General features: G+C 37.3%; 1 protein-coding gene across 1 annotated transcript; it reads left to right on the plus strand.

The window, feature by feature from the left end:
- Positions 1–11,054: 11,054 nt before the first annotated feature.
- On the plus strand, positions 11,055–21,334 carry LOC135087912 (chitin deacetylase 1). Its single transcript, XM_063982766.1, has 5 exons — positions 11,055–11,159; positions 16,985–17,148; positions 17,920–18,169; positions 19,768–20,089; positions 20,180–21,334. The coding sequence occupies exons 1-5, from the start codon at positions 11,105–11,107 to the stop codon at positions 21,006–21,008; spliced, it is 1,620 nt and encodes a 539-aa protein (XP_063838836.1). The 5' UTR covers positions 11,055–11,104; the 3' UTR covers positions 21,009–21,334.
- Positions 21,335–22,036: the final 702 nt, after the last annotated feature.

Genomic DNA, 22,036 nt, shown 5'->3' on the forward strand with positions numbered 1-22,036 from the left:
CACAATTTCTGACTTCGGGACTTTATTTAGACTAGTTAGGAGGTGAACATAGCAAAAGTCCCCGCCCTTAGCCCTTGAGCCGGCGGGGAGAGGGGGGTTTAAAGGTACTACTTTTCGGTTTTTCGCTTAATCCTCGGAAACTATGCGTCCTAGTGACATGACTACTATGAACCAAAAAAAGCTTATTCAATTTGCTACAGGTGAGACATTCAAGTTTTTCTATGTCTTTTATAGTTTTCACGGCATCTGCTCTAGAAGGTCTGTAATATTGGAAATTTTATTTTTGTCTTACATGTTCCCATCAGGAGAAAATTGACTAAATCAACATTAAGCCAACATTTTAGACATGCGGGAGCATGTTAAACCTAGTTCCAGGGAGGGGACTGCACCGTGCGTATATTTAGACGACCCAATTGGAGCCACTTTTGACTCCTCATCACTCAAAAACTACTGTGCATTAACACTTCAAATTTGGCTTATGTGTTGAAACTTGCAATGTAAACATCAGCTTCAAATTTCATAAATATACCTCAAATGGTTATTTAGGTATTGACGTTCAAAAATCGACATTTAGAGCTCTAAAATCTATCTATCACCTGTGAAATGTTAAAATTTACTGGTTTTTTATTTGTTCCTTTGTATTTATACATCTACCTATCTGGATGCCAAATTTGAACCTTCAAGGTCATCTGGAAGTTGTTAGAATTTGGTCTATAGGTCAGATATGTAGATATTTAGACGTACAATACCTAAAGAACCGTTTGAGGTATATTTATGAAATTTAAAGCTGACGTTTATCTTGCAAGTCTCAACACATGAGCCAAATTTGAAGTGTTAATGCACAGTAGTTTTTGAGTGATGAGGAGTCAAAAGTGGCTCCAATTGGGTCGTCTAAATATACACACAGTGCAGTCCCCTCCCTGGAACTAGGCTTAACATGCTCCCGCATGTCTAAAATGTTTGCTTAATGTTGGTTTAGTCGATTTTCTCCTGATGGGAACATGTAAGACAAAAATAAAATTTACAATATTACAGACCTTCTAGAGCAGATGCCGTGAAAACTATAAAAGATATAGAAAAACTTGACCGTCTCACCTGTAGCAAATTAAATAACCTTTTTTTGGTTCATAGTAGTCATGTCACTAGGATGCATAGTTTCCGAGGATTAAGCGAAAAACCGAAAAGTGATATCTTTAAACCCCCCTCACCCCGCCGGCTCAAGGGCTAAGGGCGGGGACTTTTGCTATGTTCACCTCCTAACTAGTCTAAATAAAGTCCCGAAGTCAGAATTTGTGTTCCACGGATTTCCATGTATAATGCTTTATTGACTGGACTATCTATTGAAAACGGAACTTAAAGCTTTTAACTACCCGACATTATAATTTCACTATCCACATGCAAAAACTTTCACATACGTTGTTCTTTCCATATAAATATCTCATCTTAACAGTTAGTTGGTGGTCCCATATAAAAGATTTTTCATGGGGTTTATTAGAGAGAACTCTTTTGGTTAGTGTGCTAGATCGCAAGATCTCCTTAAATATGTATACAGCATCGATTCATTCGATTGTTTAGACGCAAAACGCTCATCGATATTACAAATACGCGACCTAACTTCGGCATTCAGAGATACGTAGCCCTTTACAGTCTCATGTCTACAAGTAGCTATATTGTGATATTTATTACTAGTGTATAGATTGGTTAGCATCAATGTCGCATAGTCCAGGTAGCGTGAGTTGATATTTTGTGTCTGAATTAACTAGGTGATGATTAATACATTTTAATGATTAGTGTAGGTTCATAAAATTATTTGGAAACTGTGCTTTCATAACGTCGCCTAGTATTAATATTTAGCCTAAGAAATTATCACGAATGTGTACTTTTGTATTAGAAAAATACTTAGATTAGGGCATAGTATAAACTTTGCTACTCTATTTAGAATTACCATACATTTAGTTTCAAGTTTTATCTGTATCTATATGTACGTACTAAATGTTATGATGTAGATCTTCGGTGGTGATATTATATCTATAGCATGATTTAGGTCTAATATAGAAAGATGACTTTATTTTTTCTCTAGTGAATATTTTAGAATATCTTAGAAAAATATCTTCCTGTGATTTGTGACTATTAAATAATTTTGTACATGTTTAGCTCAATAATCTGAAGGTTGAAACTCTCTCGGCTATAATTTTATTAATAAAAAGCAATATCTTTATTAAGTCTAGTCATTTATTTTATTAAAGTCCCTGATTTATCCTACCTTACCCACCTTCGGCTAATTTCGCAATAAATTAGAATTTAAATAAATTAATATTTAAAAAAAATAATATTTAAAAAACAGACCTCAAAACTTTAAAAAGTACTTTTAAAGAATCAAACGAGCCCCTCGATAGGGTTTCATCGTTTTGTCATAATACCTTCCGGCTCCATCATCAGTCTAGCTCCATGGCATTATTACATCGTCATCCGAATTATACATATGTACTATGCAAAATGTCAGCTCAATCGGTTGCCAAGAAATAGATATACATAGCTTCCAAGATGTGGTCTGAACACTTAAACGGTAGGTACTTAATTATTCTGTGCCTGAACGTACTCGTATGAGTACATTGCGAATTTAATACCTACTACAGTAAAAGCTTGTAAATGTGGATGTTTCATTCTATTTTTTACCCGACTGCGCCAGAAGGAGGGTTATCTCTCAACTTAGACGTTTGATAATCCTGTTAACGCTCATACGTAAGGAAAACCACAAAAAGCTTTATTAAAAAATACATTTAAATTAAATTAAATTAATACATAAGCATAATTAATATACTTGATTAAAATTTTCACTATAGGTACGTAACCTATCTCACTAAATTTTTAAAAGTTATAAGATCTGTTTTTATAAACATGCTTAAATACCAGGAAATGTGTTGTAATTGGTTTCAATCCATATTTTATTATATTAATTGATATTCTAGGATAAATTATTCCTTCTGTGTGTTTATTATAATAAGGCATTATGCAAAAAAATAACATCATAATATTTTATAGCTTAGAATAAATTTTATAATAATACATTAACTTAAAATGACTTAAAAACTAAAATTTAAAAATTACTAATTATAAAAACTATTTACAAAATAAAAAATACTTCACCCCCAGCGCCGCAGTCAGGAATGGTGCCCAAAAGGCTGGCAGCATTGCCACGTTGAATGGCCAGGCTAATTCTCTGACCAAAATAGCTGCCAGCCTTTTGATCACCGGTCACCTCGGTGAGCCTCTTTGCCAGTTCCTTATAAAAGGAACGAGCGCTTGGACCCCATGGTCCCATAGTCTCAACCCCAAACGGCACAAATATATAACTCTCATTGAGAGCTGCATATTTGCGCCGCTTGGAGCACTCAGCCGAGGCCGCCGCCGCGCCTGCGGCAAGGGAGGTACCTCCCGTATGAGACGGAGCAAGCGTATCCGCGCATGTTGCGTCCCACACAAGAGGACGTCCCTGCTTCCAGGGAATGAGCGTCATGCCGTCAGGTCTCTTGCCGTCGTCACGGAATATGCCGTTAGGCTCTAAAACTGCTGGCACATTGACGGCGACAAGAGCTCTGCGGATGACGTCATTGATGCAGGCGTGTCGGGAGACTCGACCAGCGCTCATTTGGCATGAGAGGCCATGGTGTCCTAACTCACCGACGCGAGTACCGCAACGACAGCGATGGGGATGGTTTGTCTTGACGCCAAGTCTAAGGGAAATGGCAAGGGACAGTGTACTCCTGTCAAGCAGAGTCCCGATATTGGCCGAAGGAAGAGCATGTAGCCAATAACCGGACTCTGCCTGAAAGACCGCTAGTAGGCGAGCACGCTCTGCAGCATTTTCGGAGGAAGCCAATAGATCACTCTGAAAACGCAAACAGAGCGGCTCGTCCCACTGCCTCTGAGACGACAGAGAGGTAGGTGGATCGGCTCCCGGGCATGCCCTAGTCCAAGCGTTTCTGGCCTCTGCGAGGTGAGCCAACTCCACTACCCCTAAAGAAGGGGCTAGTAATTTATTAAAGAGTTCGGCTGTACCATACGCAGAAGACAGAAAAGCTGGAAGGGCAATATGCGATATCTGACGTGTGCCTAGTCCTCCGAAACGCACAGGGAGAGAGGCCTGTTTCCAGGCGTTATCGCTAAATGCACAATTTAGAATTTTGGAGAGTGTCTCCCTGAGCGAACTATCAATGGTTGACAGTAGTCCTGGAAAAAGCCAAAAATGGGTACTACGTAAAAAATATATAAATTTTGGGGCGTATGCGCAAAAACGGATTAAATACAAAGCCATGTGAGGGTTTATCTTTAGCATCTTTTCGGAGGACTGCTGAAATTTGGAAATTTGTTCATTAATAAAAATCGGAATAGCCTCGTCAAAAATAAGGGAACCTAGAAGACGGAGTGACGTATTATTGAGAATTTTGATATTGGGAGCTAAAGCCGAAAATTTTGTAATAATGTCTTGTAACTGAACATGTGAAAATTTTGATTCTGGGATAAATAGCTCGCATTTTGAATAATTGAGATCAAGTCCGATACTTTTGAATTTATCAATGATGGTGTGGAAGTCTGAGAGAACGGATGAAATATCGCCAGCGATAGTTCCGTCATCTAGGTACCACACATTAAATTTTGAATTTAGTGAATCAATAATGGGTTGTATTGCCAAACTAAAAATAGCGGGCCCGAGAGGATCGCCTTGCTGACAGCCGACAGATGAATATAATAGGTTGTTTTTGAAAATTAATTTTGTGGGTTTGCTATAGCATTGCCAAAGATAATTGTAAATATGAGGAACTTTTTGATGAATGGCTGAAAGCAAGGCACCTCTATCTACCGAGTTGAAGGCGTTCTTGACATCCACCTTCAGCACCACCTCCGCGGCGTCAAGTGACAGGAAGGTACGGAGAGCGTGAACGGCTGCTTCGCATCCACCTTCCATAGCTAAGAGTATAATAGGTACTTGAGTTTTTTTTAATTTTGGTTTTTATATGTCAACTTCACAATTTATCTTGTTAAATCATTATCCAAAAACAACATACTCGTACTGCCGCACAATTTATAAACGCAGTAAGTACCACTTACTGTATTTATGATTGTTTTGAATATTCTGAATCCTGACATCGCGATCTATAAGAATCAAAGACCCGTTTTTTTCTATCTATCTTAGAACGGAAGATACATGTTATCATAAACGCAGTAAAGAGCAGATTTTAGGTTTCTTCACATACTATGTTAGCAGTAAGAGCACATAATAACTTAATATTACGTGAATACTCGCGCTTACTTAATTTGCTACACAGTAATAGTGCAGTATGTGCCAATTACATCATTCTTATTATGTTTCTACAATTGTTAAGTTCACCTTGCACATAGTATATGTGCAGTAATTCCACTTAAACACACACTGATATTATGTTTCCATAGGAAAAACAGATAACTCGTACTTAATATTAATGCAGTAATTACAATTATCATCATCATCATCATCAACAGCCCTTTACAGTCCACTGCTGGACTATGAGCCTCCTCCACTATAGTGGAGGGTTTTGCCATAATCTACATTACAATTATACTGCGTACATACTAAGGATTGTCAGAGTGCTGCCTAAGTGTTAACATGTTATGAACGCAGTGACTGACTCTTACGTTATTGGAAGAAGTTGAAAACCTGTCACAAATCTAGCCGAAGACCCAAGAGCTAGATTGACCCGACACTATCCTACCGAAGATATCCCGGACGTGTCTGTACGAGATTAGAATGGCTCTCAAACAGCTGAAAAACAACAAGGCACCGGGTGATGATGGAATCACGGCTGAGCTTCTGAAAGCAGGCGGAACGCCGGTACTAAAGGCTCTTTAGAAGCTATTCGATTCTGTCATCCTTGAGGGAAAAACGCCAACGGCATGGCACAGAAGTGTGGTGATACTCTTCTTCAAAAAAGGCAAGAAAACCTTGTTGGAGAATTTATTTTTTACCCATCTCACTTCTGATTCTGTTTTTGAGAGTCATCACAAATGGTTTCACGCGACATCTAGCCTCCCGAACAAACCGGTTTCCGATAAGGCTTTAGTTAAGTACGATAGACCACATACTTATCTATGGCAGAAAACTGAGGAGAATAATCAGCAACTTTGTCTGGCATTTGTGGTCTATGAGAAAGACTTCTCTCTTCAAGCTACAGTCTCTCCAACGGTGCCAAATTTACTATAGATATAATCGTTGAAGGGCTTGTACGAAAACGCCACAATGTCAGTCCGTCTCCGGGATCAGGACTCCAGTTGCAGCGAGGGGTCAGACAGGGAGATGTTATATTTCTAAAACTGTTCACTACCACCCTGGAAGATGTTTTCAAGCTTCTGGACTGGAGCGGATTGGGAATAAATATCATCGGCGAGTACATCACCCATCTTTGATTCGCGGACGATATCGTAATCATGGCTGAGACCGTGGAGGATCTAAGCTCAATCCTCGATTGCCTCAATAGAGCCTCTCAACAAATGGGTCTTTAATGGACAAGACAAAAATCATGTCAAATGCTGTGTTGTACCCACTCCTCTGAAGATTGGAGACACTATAAGTTGTCTGATAGCCGGGGCAGGAAAGTTCTTGAGTGGCGACCACGAGCTGGAAGACGCAGCGTGGGCAAGCCTCCCACTAGGTGGACCGATGATCTGGTGAAGGTCGCGGCAGGTGCCTGTATGCGAGCGGCACAGGACCGGTCTTTGTGGAAATCCTTGGGGGAGGCCATTGTCCAGCAGTGGACGAAACGAACGACCGAGTCTTTATTTTATTAGATTGGTATATTAAGATCTAAAAATGGGTGCTATATCTTAATTTTTGATTGAATAACAAGCGATCTCAGCAATTATTTTGTAATACTTGTTTCGTTTACCCCTTGGTCATTTGGGAAAGTTCAACATGAAAGCGTTATTGGCTTATGATAAGCGCAGTATAATTGTATTGTTACTGCACATTTAAAGTTTTGATAAATTATTTTGATTCACACTCCCACTCATAAATGCAGTAAGTTGTAAAGATACGGCGCATATATTACGTTGTAAGAACTAAAATGTAAATCAATCATTTAACACATGTACCGTAAGTAACGAAAACTACTGATAAACGCAGTAAGGAACAATCATACTGCATTCATGGGTAGTAAGTATCGAACGAAAACTTAGTTAATCCATAACATAAACAGTTTTTTAATAATTTTAAATACAAAATATTAATTAAAATACAAAAACCTCATATCAAAATAAACTTTGAGTTTAGCTCTATAAGCCCATATATTTTTTTTTACAAATATTTGCGTAACTAATTGTAGACACCCCAAAATAAAATTTCAACTTTGATCGCGTTTTTCTCGAAACTGTTCACGTGTTACTTACTGCGTTTATAAATTGTGCGGTTGCGTAGGTAGTTAGTTAGCATCTGACATTGTATGTTATTGTAACACGCGGTTCAAAGGAAACATAACATTAACAGTAAAATCATCAAGCTGTAAATCATTGCCCAGAATCCCAGTAAGTAGTAGTAGTATTATATTATCTGTGGTAGTAAGTATAATTCGTTTTATTTTCATACAGTTAAAATATTGCACGTTAGAAAAATGTTTAGAGTTTCGTAGTCCTGACAAGGATGTTGTAAGTTGAAAGGATGATGAAAAGTGGGGATGAATTTCTTTTTCATCTTCTACCACCCCATCGTGAGGGATCGTTGGATAGGTGTCTTAAAATGGCTTAGGGGTTTCTAAGTTTATGTTTCGATTTAGAAATTCCTTCGAAAATTATTAAAGTTTAAAGTGCCAAAAGTGTTGTAAAAACTAAACTGTTGGCTTGAAAAATCTGGAAAAAATCACAATTATAGTGCTTTTTATGAACTTTCAAGGAAAACTATTATAACGGTTAAGATAGATCAGTTAGTTTGAGAGTAAATAGTCGTTAAATCTCAGGTATTATAAAAAATCATACCTAAAATAAAAAATCCTTAGAAGAAAATATTAAAAGTGACTTTAGATGAAGTAATTGCTTGCTTCTAAAATATATATTGTGGTAACAACGGACAACTACGGAACCCTACACTGCGCGTGCCACGACACGCACTTGGCAAATTGTTATTTAATACAATATGAATGAACAAAAAAGTTATTTTTAAGCACATGTTTTATAGGTACGAGAAGTTACCACAGCAGCAAGTGCACACAGCTTTTCTCAGTTTTGGAATTATTTGGCGCAGTGCTAAATATCCAAGGATATTAAATAACATTATTAAGTTAGGGAAAAGGAACAAGCTTTGACATTTAGAAATTAGTATAGGATAGTATGACGACAAAGCCAGACTAATTGATATAACATTTGTTGATTGTGTTATTATAAAATCACCTACTTCGACCATGATATTTGTTAAAAAATTGCGAAACTAGCTTAATTGGTATTTTTAATGTTGTTATTATGTTGACGAGTGTTTAATTCGAAATAACTATTATTAAAATGTGTAATTACATTTTGAACAAATAAAATGAGATGGTTGTATTAACAAGTTAAAGGCAAAATATTAAACTTGCTAGGTTTCGAGTTTTCTTATTTTCTTATGATACTTTGTTAAACTTATTGGTTTTAGCTGGTAACGCGGGTAGTCGTAACAAAAATATATTGAAGTAAGATTCTCTTAAGACAAGCACTTTATTATAATACTCATGCTTATATCCATAGATTTGATTATGAACCAAATTAAAGGCAAAATGTTACTTTAATTTTATTTGTTACACTCTTATGATACTTTATTAAACTTACCGGTTTTAATTGAGTAGCGCGGGTAGTCGTAACAAAAATATTGGAGTAGGTAAGCTTCTCTAAAGAGAATAACTTTATTTAATGCTCATGCATAAATAAACCTTGGCAAAAATGTGGTATGACTGAACTGATCTAAAGGCTCTCTGATCATGACTAGAGGTCCTCAGACAGCTCAGGATCTCCAGCGTATTTCGTAAAAGTACCTAACTAAGATTTGTGCCAGAAGACTCGAATTTGCATAAGGCCGACTCCGCACTACGGCTAAACCGCTGCGGTTTTTAACCGCGTGATTTTATAACGATGTTAAACTAATGCAAGCGTCCGCATTGCGGTTTTTTCCCGCGGCTGATTTTTACATACGTTTCAGGCGGTCTAGTGCTTTGGCGGTTTACCGCTTGCAGGAAAAAACCGTAGTGCGGACTCAGCCTAACCATAGATGCTATAATAGCAGAAAAGTATCTTTCAAAAATATACATTTTTCTTGGCTTACCCTTTAAAACATTCAACATTCGTATAAAATTGTACGTACAGTCCTACTTCCTACTAATATTATAAATGCGAAAGTTTGGATGTCTGGATGGATGTTGAAGCCGCGGGCAAAAGCTAGTAAAACTTTCGGCAATGTTTAAAAAGCAATAAAGCTTTAAATATTATTTACATAAAAAATTTACATTTTGAAATGGTTATTTAATTACGATTGAAATCAGTAAAAAAAATTGTGGATAAAAAAAAATTTCTAAGTTTCTACAAATATTTACTATCTTTGAGTTCGATAGAACCTTGATTTATAAAATAAATAAATAAAATAAAAGGTAGGTTAATTCAGGCATAGCCCATAAAAATGTGTTAGTAACAAAGGTCTATTTATTTATGGAAAGTATATTTTCTTAGAAATGGTGCCATTTATCCAAAAACTGTGAAATTCTTAAAAGTAACAGGGATTCAGAAGAGTCATTTTCTCATCTATAAGACACAAAAATAAAATAAAAACAACTTTATATCGGCCGATAGTTTGGTCGGGTTGTTAATCATTATAAACATGTATGTAAGTGCGCATATTTATTATTCCTGGTACAAATTGGATGCAGATAAAACTATCGGCCGAATAAAATTCTGTAGCCTGCGGGGTGTCTAAATATGACTATAATTTATATATTTTAAAAGCTCGTATTGTAGCAACTAATGGCAAGCATTCAGATGTTTTATTCTTGTGTTATTTTCAGTTTCACAAGCTTTTTTTTCAGTGAAACGAAGTTTACATTCTAATTTTGCAAAATTAATATATTTTGTGCAAATAAGCTTTTAAAAAGCGCTTTACGAGTAGTAGGGGAGTTCCTGTGATTTGTTATAAAACAACATAGCACCGAGTGAAACAAAAACTTTGATGTAAGTTTAATTATTAAAAAAATATATCATTATACAGCTATTTATAATAATAATTTAAATAAATAAGTAATTATTAAGTTTAATAATCAATTGAATTGATTTATTTATTTGAGTATTTAAATATTATCCTGAACCTTGTTACTTGTTTGAATAGTGTAATTGCAGACTAAATAAATCAATAATAATGCAGTGCCAAAAGAAATAAAATACGAGATTAAATCCTGCATTCTGAGCACTGAAGAAAAATGTACAATATTAATGCTATAATTTAACTTCTAGAAGGTATCTTTGCTTTCATTATCACATCTGTATCGGTCAGACGAGTAGCGGGCTCGTAGTAAGATACTACCTACATCTCTCAAAATCGACATTTTTATAAAATCAAGAAGCCAATGTCTATTTATACCTGTACACAACCCCCGTGAAATATAGTTTGTCACAGATCGTCATAAATTATAGCCTATATGTTATTCTGGGTAAACAATAATAGTGTAAAGTTTCATCAAAATCCGTTCAGTAGTGTTTGCGTGAAACAATAACAAACATCCAGACATCCATACAAACTTTTGCGTTTGTAATATTAGTAGGATAGGAAGTAGGATAAATGAGATATTTTTCAGAGCTTTCAGTAGAGCTTTCAGAAAAGTAAGATTGGCATTCTGTAGGGGCTTAGCTTGCCTCGCTGCGTGGGGGGTGCGCGAGCCGCGAAGTGGCCCGCGCCCAGGGTGCGCTGCGCAGTCGGGCCGCTCGGGTGATGCAGGTGATTCACAGCTGATGAGTTCGAAGGGTGTCGGCAGAGGTGTAAGCGCTGTGGGCGAGCGGGGCGGGCGGGGCGCATATTGAGGCCACTATTTAACCGCACGACGGCCGCGCAACGACCTGTTGTGATCCCGTCATGGCGCGCTACGCCCGTGTCGCTACTTTGGCCGCGTGTCTCTTGTTCGCCTGCGGTGAGTCCTAACCTTATTTTACGCCTCCAGAGGCCGTCCATCTCGCGACGTCACGGGCGACGAGACGTCACAAGTCATCTGCAAAAATTTAGTGATTGCGTCAATGCCGAGTGTAGCTCAAAGTGAACAGTGAAGTTGCCCGAAGCTCGACCGTCGCGAGATAGACCGAGTCTCCGCAAAGTTTACAAATGAATGCAGCCAAGCACGATTGCCTTGCATCGAACGGCCTAAGGATATCTGCGTGTCGCGGCTCAAACACTTCAAGGATACTACCAGACGTCGCACTGGGAGGAATCGTGCCTCGAAATATGATGTGCCTGTGAAGTGAAAATATTTGAAACCTCTTGTCTGACTGGATCAGTAAGGGAAATCAGTAGAAGTTACGAAATAGGGTATACTGTAACTATACATGTTCTGCAACACAGCATAGCATATTTGTTAAAGGCACGGTTTGTCAATAGCAGTGAAATTAAAGTTGCGTTGATGTCTGGCAAAGAAAGATTTCATAACAAACGTTCAGTACCGTTTTCGCCATTTAAGTTTAAATAGATTTCTATTTTCTGAAGGATGAAAAACACTATCCAGGATTTAATATAAAAGTTTTGTATTTATCAAGTGGAACAACTAGTGTTTAGGAGTTTGTAGCACTTGTTGTGTCTGAGCTGAGTGTCTCGGAGAGAACTTTCACATTCGCTCTGCGTTGCGCGTTGCAGCAGCGTGCGCGCGCGGTGACGTCACGTCGTCGGCGCAGGGCCGCGCGATCCCCGCACGGCTTGGCCCGGCATTTTGCCCTCAAAATAACCCGATAACTTGCTGTCCCACATATCCAATTTTATTTATTTCGGTGGTTACATAACGTCGATTACAGTCATAACTGCGATCACTACAAATAAGGAACTTGCAACAATGAATTGAAAACTAATTAAATATTGTCTGTCTGATTTAATAGACAATAAAGCCGAGTTTCAAATCAACAAACATAGAAAGTTGTATAATGAACAAAATGATAATTTTGTTACTCATAATAACATTGTTTATCACATACAATCAAAGACTACTACAGACAATCATCCAGTTCATGATTCACATGATGGACTTGATTGATTAGCTTCGATTATACGTAATATTTATATCTATATGAAAACTATTTAACAAAACAATATTTCATTCATAAATCATAATACGTAATCGTATAAACTATATCCACTTTGTGCCTAGATTATGAATTAACCTTGGGTGGTAAATCCATTGGCAAATTTTTAATTAGATATTTCACAATGTTCGTTTTTACTTTGTGAAACTGTGGAATTTTAAACGCTATTAAAATCAAATTAATGCGTGTAAATTTAGTGAAATAATACCAGTAACAACCAAAGTGATCGGTAATTCAAGTAATTAGTTCTCAATCTAGTTTGTTGGTCGGAACTTCGTTACAGTAACGAGATCGTACATAATAATGCATTACATGCCATTTCGTGATTGTTAGGTAGTCGGTAACCCTGTATGTTTCATTTTGCACGATTGCATGAAACATCTTAGTCTAGAAAATCAAGTAGAATGAGTTACTAACACCAACAATCACTCTTGTTAGAATATACCCTTACATATTTTCTATGAATCAACCTACGCCCTTTACGTAACGGAAAGTTTGCAAACCGCATTCCGCATTCATTGAGACACTTATCAATAAATATCTCGCGCAGTACACTATTATCTCCTAAATTGGGTACTAGGGAACTTTTCAACTGATTTTAGTGTCTGATTACCCGTGTAAGCCGACAAACCAATTAATGTTTCGGTATGAACCAATTGAGACATTAAAAGCTCACGTGCTTTCAATGTAAATGGTAACTTAGTATGATACTCAAACTAACTAAGTAAATAAGCATCATATGGAAATCGCATCATGATTAACGTTTACAATTTTCGTTACGATTACTAACTTTTATTTTTCCTTATATTTTTCATGAATAACTTGAATGTTTCGGTGAAGTCTATCAGCGTTATGAAATTAGTAATTCTGTCAACAGTTGTTGCAACTTCCTCATAAATGATAAGATTCGTGTGTCATAAGTATTTAATACAAACTTAATCAAGAGATCCGTCTGCTTGTTTGCCTCCTATCACATAAAAAACTCTATAAGTACATATGTAAAAATATAAAACGTAGGTATCTAATATTAAATATATAAACGGTATTTATTTTAGTGAAGAAGACATAAATGCATAATCAACATAAAGAACTTGTTAATTTTTTTATATATTTGCAAACCCGACCTTTAGTAACCTTGACCCCGATAATTTATTGAGCAACAGCATTTAATTGCAAATTAACATAGCTGCTTATTAAATAGAATTGGGCACATTTTAATGTATGTCCATATTAACCACCTAGTCTTTTCCATTAATTTTTAATATAGTGTGTGAAATTAAAAAAAGACTGAAGTTGTTTAAAATCAATTAACTAATCCCATATTCGGTCGTACAGTTTTAGATTTGACTTATTACAATATCGAGTTAGTGTTTAAAGTTGTTACAAGTTAATATAATTACAAAGATTCTTAAAAGTACAACAAACGTAACCGCAAATTAGGTTATGCTCTTAAGTATTGCTTATAACATTTGCATTCATGTAGCTGCAGCCAGGCGGTGTGGATTGCAGTGATTGCGGTTAGCAGCAATCGCAGATAACTACTTATTGTTTGCTGATTCGTTATGTTCCTGAATATTCGACTCAAATGCCTAGTATGCTTTGGGAGTTTTAAGTGATAGGCAGATGCTAAAGATGAAATTTTTATAGTACTATATCTGCATTTAAAAGAATTTACTAAAATTGACATTTTCATCAAATCGCTGAATATATGGTCAGATACATAACAAAAATTTCTTACCATAAAGACAGTTTAACTTCAGGGAAATATACGTATTTGCTACTTTAATTGTAACTAGGTACCTACCTGTTTGTTTTGACAGTATCGAATCATTTCAGTTCACCACCAATTGTGGAATGCAATTATTTTTACCCTTGAAACTTGTTGATTTTGGATTACAGTACGCATTCACCAAGAGCAGGTTTCAATTTCCGCATGCGGAAGTTTTCCGTTACCTACCGATAAACGGCTAGTAGTTGAAGGGAGTGCTGCTAAAGAAGGAAAGTCGAGAGGTGGCGCTAAATATTCATAAGGTCGTCCGCGGATGGAATGCGCGGTGGCGGCCCAAAGCCCCGCGCGGCATACCTATGCTCTGCCGCGCCTCGCCATTCATTTGCATATGAGATATCACCTAACGATCGTGAAAACTCACTTTCAATGTCGATAAACACCATCAAAAACACATCAAACAGCCGCCACAGCCGGTTATTTTAGAACGCTTCTCGTTTTCCTGACACGTGTTGAAGAAATGTTAGATTTATTTTAATAGTTGCGACTCCAATATGTGTTATTTGATGTACTATAAATAAATTTCATTTAAAACTTTATAGTTTTTCTAGACAATATTGTACATCCTTGTTGTAATTATCATTCATAACTGATATTTTACTCGTTCGTTTATTATTTGTGATTGAGCTAATAAGATTTAATATCAGCTGGCAATCTCAATGCGTTTAAAGATATTATCGAATATGAAAAACATACAACAATCCATTAATTCGATAAAAAAAAGTGATAATTTAGATTGTGTGAACATGATGGAGCGCACGCACACACGGTAATGGTAACGCGGCGCGTCTCGGCCGCTCCGCAAAAAACTCGCGCGCGGCGTGCGAACTCCGCCCGTTCCCATTGTGATGTCGGCTCGATCATTGTATAATTAACTGGCTTACATGTCGCATACTTAATAGATTTTATTTCTTACGTAAGCCCTCTTTTTAAGTATACCTGAAGTTACGAAATTGTAGGTCAGATAGCTTTTATTGAAAAGACATCAACGCGCTCGTGCTACGAAAATACGCCGACTACGAAATATTCTCGTAGGCATCCGATTCCGAACCGACTGAGTACTAATAAAACTATCGTATTACCTTCACTTAAGTTGAAAGGTTAATATAAGAAATCAAATCGTAACATATTCATCTAACCACACGTGGTAGATCCGGGTCAAAGAGAACCAGTTCTTGTTTACGATTCCGGCTGGTGATAGGACTATCATATTTTTTGGCATAGGCAGTAGGCAATGTTGAAGATTGGACTACATTTTGAACAATGCCTTTGTTGTTACCACCTATAGTTTGTAATTGTTTATTATATTTTTCGTTGTGAATATGTATTATCTAATTTCAAGTTCTTTATTAACGTGTATCTAAAATCGTATATAAAACGGTTATCATTTCTAAACAGGATAGTAATCACACTAAATAACATCATTATTTTTTTAAGTTGTTCTTTTTCTAAATCATTTTATTAATTTTAATACCAATTTAAAAATAAATTTCGGGAAAATAATTTAGTTTTAAGGAATCTGTTGCACAAAATCAACCATGTGAATGATTGATTGTAATGAGTGAAATATTTCGCAAGCCGAATATGTAGAAGAACAATGAGATAGTGTTTACATGTGAGCGTGGCGTGTGCTAATCGGGCGCGACCGATTGCTGCGTCTAACCCACTTCGGCTGTTTTTCTAGTTATTTGAGCTTGATGTTGCAGCAAGCGGTCACGTTCGTCGTAATTTTGAAATTAGTGAATTTTATTACTCATGCAACCAATGTTTGATACTAATTTCAAAATTTGCATTTAAATTTTTATTTAGTTACGTTCGCGATAAATAAATTTCTGCTGTCATACGCTTGCGAATTAAGATTTATGGTTAGAAGATAAAAACAGACGCGATTTAACAAATCGTTTGCTTTTAAGCAAACGAGCGTGGATCGTATGCCAAGTGTGACGTACAGTCAACCGCACATCAGGATATACATTTTTGTTGTAAAATCGTACCTATTACAAGTGATTAAGACGCCACAGTGTTAACGTTGACATGCCGCCGTCTGAACATGAGTCCACAGCGTCGAGGCGGCGGCGCGGTGCATGCTGCACGCGGGCGCTGCAGCCGTTAGATAATGTTGCAAAATCTCGGCTTCCTCGTGTTACGTACTCGCGCCGCGACGCTCATACACACCGCCTGCCTCTATTTCTTATTATCTATTAGCAAATATTATCTCATCACGTAATTATATGACAGACCATGAATTTGGGACATGATATATTTATTTGACAGACAATATGTCTTCATTGAAAATACACGTAAATGCTTACATAATCTATTAATGGTATTCATATAGCAACTTACAAACTAGGATCATAGAAATTGTATATTTTAAAACTAGTTTAACTGTAATTTGATTTGTTAATAGGCATACCGTAAATTTTCCTGAATCGTTATTCAAGGAAATCAACTATTCCATAACCTTTTTGAATTATAATAATTTCGACAGCTCACCTGCACACAAAAGCATCAAATGGCATGCATAATGTACGATTTAGTAGTTAGTATAGACAGAAGAACTTAGAAAGAGTCGTCCTTGTCGCTTGCCCAAGCGCTGACATTTCGACTCGAGTCAAATGTCACGCGCGCTCACCCCACCTTTGACATTTAGATGTATTTTCAAGTGACATTTTAGTTCGGATGATGAGAAAAATCTTTGAATAGTAGGAAGTGTAATTTAATCTCATTAGTTGAATATTAATCAGAGGATTTATATTTAAGGAAACATGTAATTTGCAGCCGAAATGTAGTTCCGGAGATTATGATTTATCGTTTTTGATTGCCAGCATCAGCGTAACGGTCGAGTAAGATTGAATTGTGAATAATTTTGATGTTTGTGTGCAGCGGTTGCCGAGGGGCACAGATGGCGGCGGCAAGCGGACGAGTCGCCGAAGAAAGACGACAGCCTGGAACAAGAGCTATGCAAGGACAAGGACGCCGGAGAGTGGTTCCGGCTGGTGGCCGGCGAGGGCGACAACTGTCGCGACGTCATCCAGTGCACCGCCTCGGTAACTACAGCCGCCATGCGCATTACACTCCCATCCGCACTACCTATGATGACCTTACTCAAATTACTTATTGAAAGCGTGTTCATAGATGTAGTATTTTACTATATCTTACTATATCCGCCTCATTCTTACTCATATATTTCATTTAGCTTTAACGTGTCAATATAAATCTTATTATTAAAAGCACAATGTTAACCCTCACTACTCATAGATTGACACTCACAGAATATAAACGGTTCTGTTTGTAAGGTATACGAATAAAGTACCGTGAGGTACGGTATAGACCACCGTGCAAGTCATTGTTTTTCTTATGGAATGGCTTTTGACTATTCCACTCATGCCTTGTGGAAACTATGTTTAACGGAAGGATTGTATCCTAATTTCAATACAAATACTTATTTGATTATATTTTTCATAAGAGAAGCACTGAGATCTACTCAAGCTTTGTCCTTGTCCTTGCGGTTGCTTATCCATTCACATCTTTTTTTAGTACCTACGTTTCTGGTTTTTCCACAGACTGTACAATTTAATTTAAATACTAATAAAATACAATATATCTTTGGTGCTTAGAGAATACTTAATATATTTATCCCTCTGCAAAGTCTAATTTTAGATTAAAAAACGTAATAAGACGACGACTTACATTTGCACTTGGATAAAAAATATGTTTGAAAAAGAACCTTTATGCAGTTGATTTAAAATCAAGTATTTAAATTGGATTTTTATACGATGAGTAACTTATGTCTTACATTTTATCCTTTCCTTGTATAGGGCATTCAAGCTATTCGTTGCCCAGCCGGTTTGTACTTCGACATTGAGAAGCAGACTTGTGACTGGAAGGACGCCGTAAAGAACTGCAAGCTGAAGAACAAAGAGCGCAAAGTCAAGCCTCTCCTGTACACCGAGGAGCCCCTCTGTCAAGACGGCTTCCTGGCCTGCGGAGACTCCACCTGCATAGAGCGTGGACTGTTCTGTAACGGCGAGAAAGACTGTGCTGACGGCTCTGATGAAAATTCTTGTGGTAAGTTCACATTTCATGTCAATTAGTATCATATACGAGAAGCAGGAACTTATTAGAATAATTATCAGGAAGCTTATAAGGCTCTAGTTACGAGAAAACATTAATCACTCACATTTTAAGAATATCTGATTGAACATGTTTATGGAAAATTACACATAGTTGGCCGATTGTGTTAGTAATTATTAATTCTTATGGTATATATTGTGCAACAACATTGATGTCTACTCTAGATGTTTGCCGATACATAGTGTTCTCAATGAATATAGTGTTTCAATGATACAATTTTACGTTAATAATTTCAAAATATTACGGTTGCGGCTTTTTTTTATTTGCGAAAATCAAAAAGCTGGTTAGTAAGTAAAAGCTTCTATACGAGTACATAGTAGTCACATGTATAAACCTAATCAAAATTGAATTATGTACGCAACTGAACTTGAACAAACTTCACGAGTAAGAACTGGCTCGTGAGGCGTGACGAACGACCTGCCTGAAATGCCAATCACTTGGCCTAAAAAACATCTCAATGCTATGTTGCAACCCACCTTAAGCAAATAGGGTGCTTATATTATTTACATTTGATTGAATATGTTAATAGGACCAGAGTAACGCAATAATCCTGCAAACTACCAAGACCTCAACAGCAAGGGATATTCTGCTGTGGGCGTGGGTTAAATATTTTAAAACCTTTGTTACTTGAATTTAACGGTAAAATAGGCCATGATTGCCCACCACATGGATGTGTGAGCACTTTAGTAGTTATTCTATATACATCACGGTCAACAACACGTCTCCAGTCGACACAATACGCTTTTCTTCGTCGCACTGACTTGAAATTAAAGTGAAACCTTAGTTGAATTCTAATTGCGTACATGATGGCCATACTAAAGCATAAACTTGTACATTCACTCCCATCGAACCGTCTTTCGAAAATGGCTGCGCATATCATATTGAAAACTACATTTAGGCTATGAGTAATAAATAAATTCTATATTTATACCTAACCCACTTATGCTTTATCTTTGTCAGCAATAACGAGGAAAAAAGATCTTTATGGGAACGTTCTTTTTGCCTCAACCTTTGGGCCAAGAGCTAAATTTAAATGTATATTTAATAATTTATATGTAAATAATCGATATCAGTATACATATTTAATTTTATTCTCACAAGTCCTCAATTCACTGTAGGCATTGACTTGTCTTTCACATTACGCAACTTGCTTAGTCTTGCAACGCGCCGTTCCCACCAATGATCGAACACGTGCATACATACATACTTGCAAATATATCAACTTTTACAGCATCGTACCGAATCAAAAGTGAAATCCAGCGAGTGTCAGCTGTGCCAAACGGTTTGACCGGGCGAAAGTACCCATACTGGTTCCGACTCTCGCCCCACCCGATTGTAGCACGTCTCAGCACTCGACCACTTAACAGCCACCCATTAATTATATCATGGATTAAGCTTGCATATAAAATGATTTAAAACAACTAATCGATAAATTACATAATTTTGAAATTATTCTTAAAATTACACACATAATATAGGTAGTAATGTGTTACAGTGTAATTCAAAATTAAAATGAATAATATTTGTTTTAGATATCGACAACGACCCGAACAGGGCTCCGCCTTGTGACCCCTCGCAGTGCGTGCTGCCTGACTGTTTCTGCTCAGAGGACGGCACCGTCATTCCTGGTGACCTTCCCGCAAGAGATGTCCCCCAAATGATCACCATCACCTTCGACGACGCCATCAACAACAACAACATTGAACTGTACAAAGAGATCTTCAATGGAAAACGCAAAAATCCCAACGGTTGCGACATCAAGGCTACATACTTCGTTTCGCACAAATACACCAACTACTCAGCTGTTCATGAAACTCATCGTAAGGGACACGAAATTGCGGTTCACTCAATCACGTAAGCTACTTACTTCTCTTTAATAAAATGTGTTGTTATATTTCTAATTATTGTCATTCAAATACTTAATTATGAATTTTTGTTCAACAGGCACAACGATGATGAACGCTTCTGGAGCAACGCAACTGTTGACGACTGGGGTAAGGAAATGGCTGGCATGAGGGTCATCATTGAGAAGTTCTCCAACATTACTGACAACAGCGTAGTAGGTGTACGTGCTCCTTACCTGCGTGTGGGTGGAAACAACCAATTCACCATGATGGAAGAACAGGCTTTCTTATACGACAGTACCATCACGGCACCATTGTCCAACCCACCTCTATGGCCATACACCATGTACTTCAGAATGCCTCACCGGTGCCACGGAAACTTGCAAAGCTGTCCTACTAGAAGCCACGCTGTATGGGAAATGGTAATGAATGAGCTCGATCGTCGTGAAGACCCTACCAACGACGAATACCTTCCTGGATGCGCTATGGTAGACTCTTGCTCTAACATTTTGACTGGAGATCAATTTTACAATTTCCTAAATCACAACTTTGACCGTCACTACGAACAAAATCGTGCACCTCTTGGTTTGTACTTCCACGCTGCTTGGTTGAAGAACAATCCCGAATTTTTGGAAGCTTTCTTGTACTGGATCGATGAAATTCTGTCCAACCACAATGACGTTTATTTCGTCACTATGACCCAAGTGATCCAATGGATCCAGAACCCACGCACAGTCTCAGAGGCCAAGAACTTCGAGCCCTGGAGGGAAAAGTGCGCTGTGGAAGGCATTCCCTCTTGCTGGGTACCACACTCGTGCAAGCTGACTTCCAAGGAGGTTCCCGGAGAGACCATCAACCTGCAGACGTGCCTGAGGTGCCCGGTCAACTACCCCTGGCTCAACGACCCCACGGGCGACGGCCACTATTAAAGCGCCACGATCTCGGGCCTTAGCGCTCTAAACTTAGTTGATATAAAAATTGCGGTTGAGAGGTTGCATGGGTGACATATTTGGGGTTTGTTTTCGCTACAAGATATAGAGGTATTCGTTAAAACATTGGACAATTACGTAATAAGTCTGAATGTGTTTCCCTGTAATTTCATGTGTACCGGGTCATAATCCCGTCCGTAGTCTAAGTACCTACCTGTATGTAATATAGACTCGCATAAATATTTAATAGGTCTGTTTAATACTTTATGTGATTTTCTAATGTAAGTCTGTTTGAAAAATTTAAAAATACAAAACACAAAATATCACCGTTGTTTATATTGTGTAGTTGAACCTTATCCTTGTCCCGATTACCCAGTAATTACCTATTGCATCAATTGTGTTACCTTATAGTTATGACCAGTAGGAACATACGAGCCTGAGAGACTATACTTCACTGATATGTTTTTCAATCATTTGGCAATCAAATATCACTCTTAGTGCACAGACAGAAAAAAGTCTTTAGTCACTCATATAACAATTTAGATACAGCATGGAGACGCTAAATCCGCATGACTTGTAAATTCATTTACCTGATGAATTTTATACCTACAACTTGCAAGCGTCAAATCTTGAGCTACCAATTCTGGTCACGTTCAGACTCCAATATACGTAAATATAAGTCAGAGTTAACACAAGACGTAGTTAATTAAGATCTTTATACGGTTACATTACAAGACTAAAAATCTATCATCAAGTTATTAAATAATAACAAGCTTTTAAGCCGCTCAATAAATAAGTAGACCACATCTATAATATTCGTTGATATATTTTATAACACAAAACTAAAAGTAGAGAAGATCAACAAACATTTTGCTAAAAAAATATTTCAGAATCGAGTCTGATATGATAGTAGTATGAGATGCTTGGAGAAGATTGCATCAAAAGTTACTACTTATTAGAAATGCACATTACAGTCTAATAAATAAGGTACTGAACTACCCGCCCTTGAACTACTAAACACAATATTT

Source organism: Ostrinia nubilalis, chromosome 3 (genome assembly GCF_963855985.1).
Source record: "Ostrinia nubilalis chromosome 3, ilOstNubi1.1, whole genome shotgun sequence".
NCBI lineage: Eukaryota > Metazoa > Arthropoda > Insecta > Lepidoptera > Crambidae > Ostrinia > Ostrinia nubilalis.

Bases quoted from the DNA above. Each gene is read 5' to 3' on its own strand.
- LOC135087912 (XM_063982766.1), top strand. From the start codon at position 11,105: ATGGCGCGCTACGCCCGTGTCGCTACTTTGGCCGCGTGTCTCTTGTTC. The intron at 11,160-16,984 runs GTGAGTCCTAAC...GTTTGTGTGCAG, and splicing joins GTGTCTCTTGTTCGCCTGCG to CGGTTGCCGAGGGGCACAGA. The intron at 20,090-20,179 runs GTAAGCTACTTA...TTTGTTCAACAG, and splicing joins ATTGCGGTTCACTCAATCAC to GCACAACGATGATGAACGCT.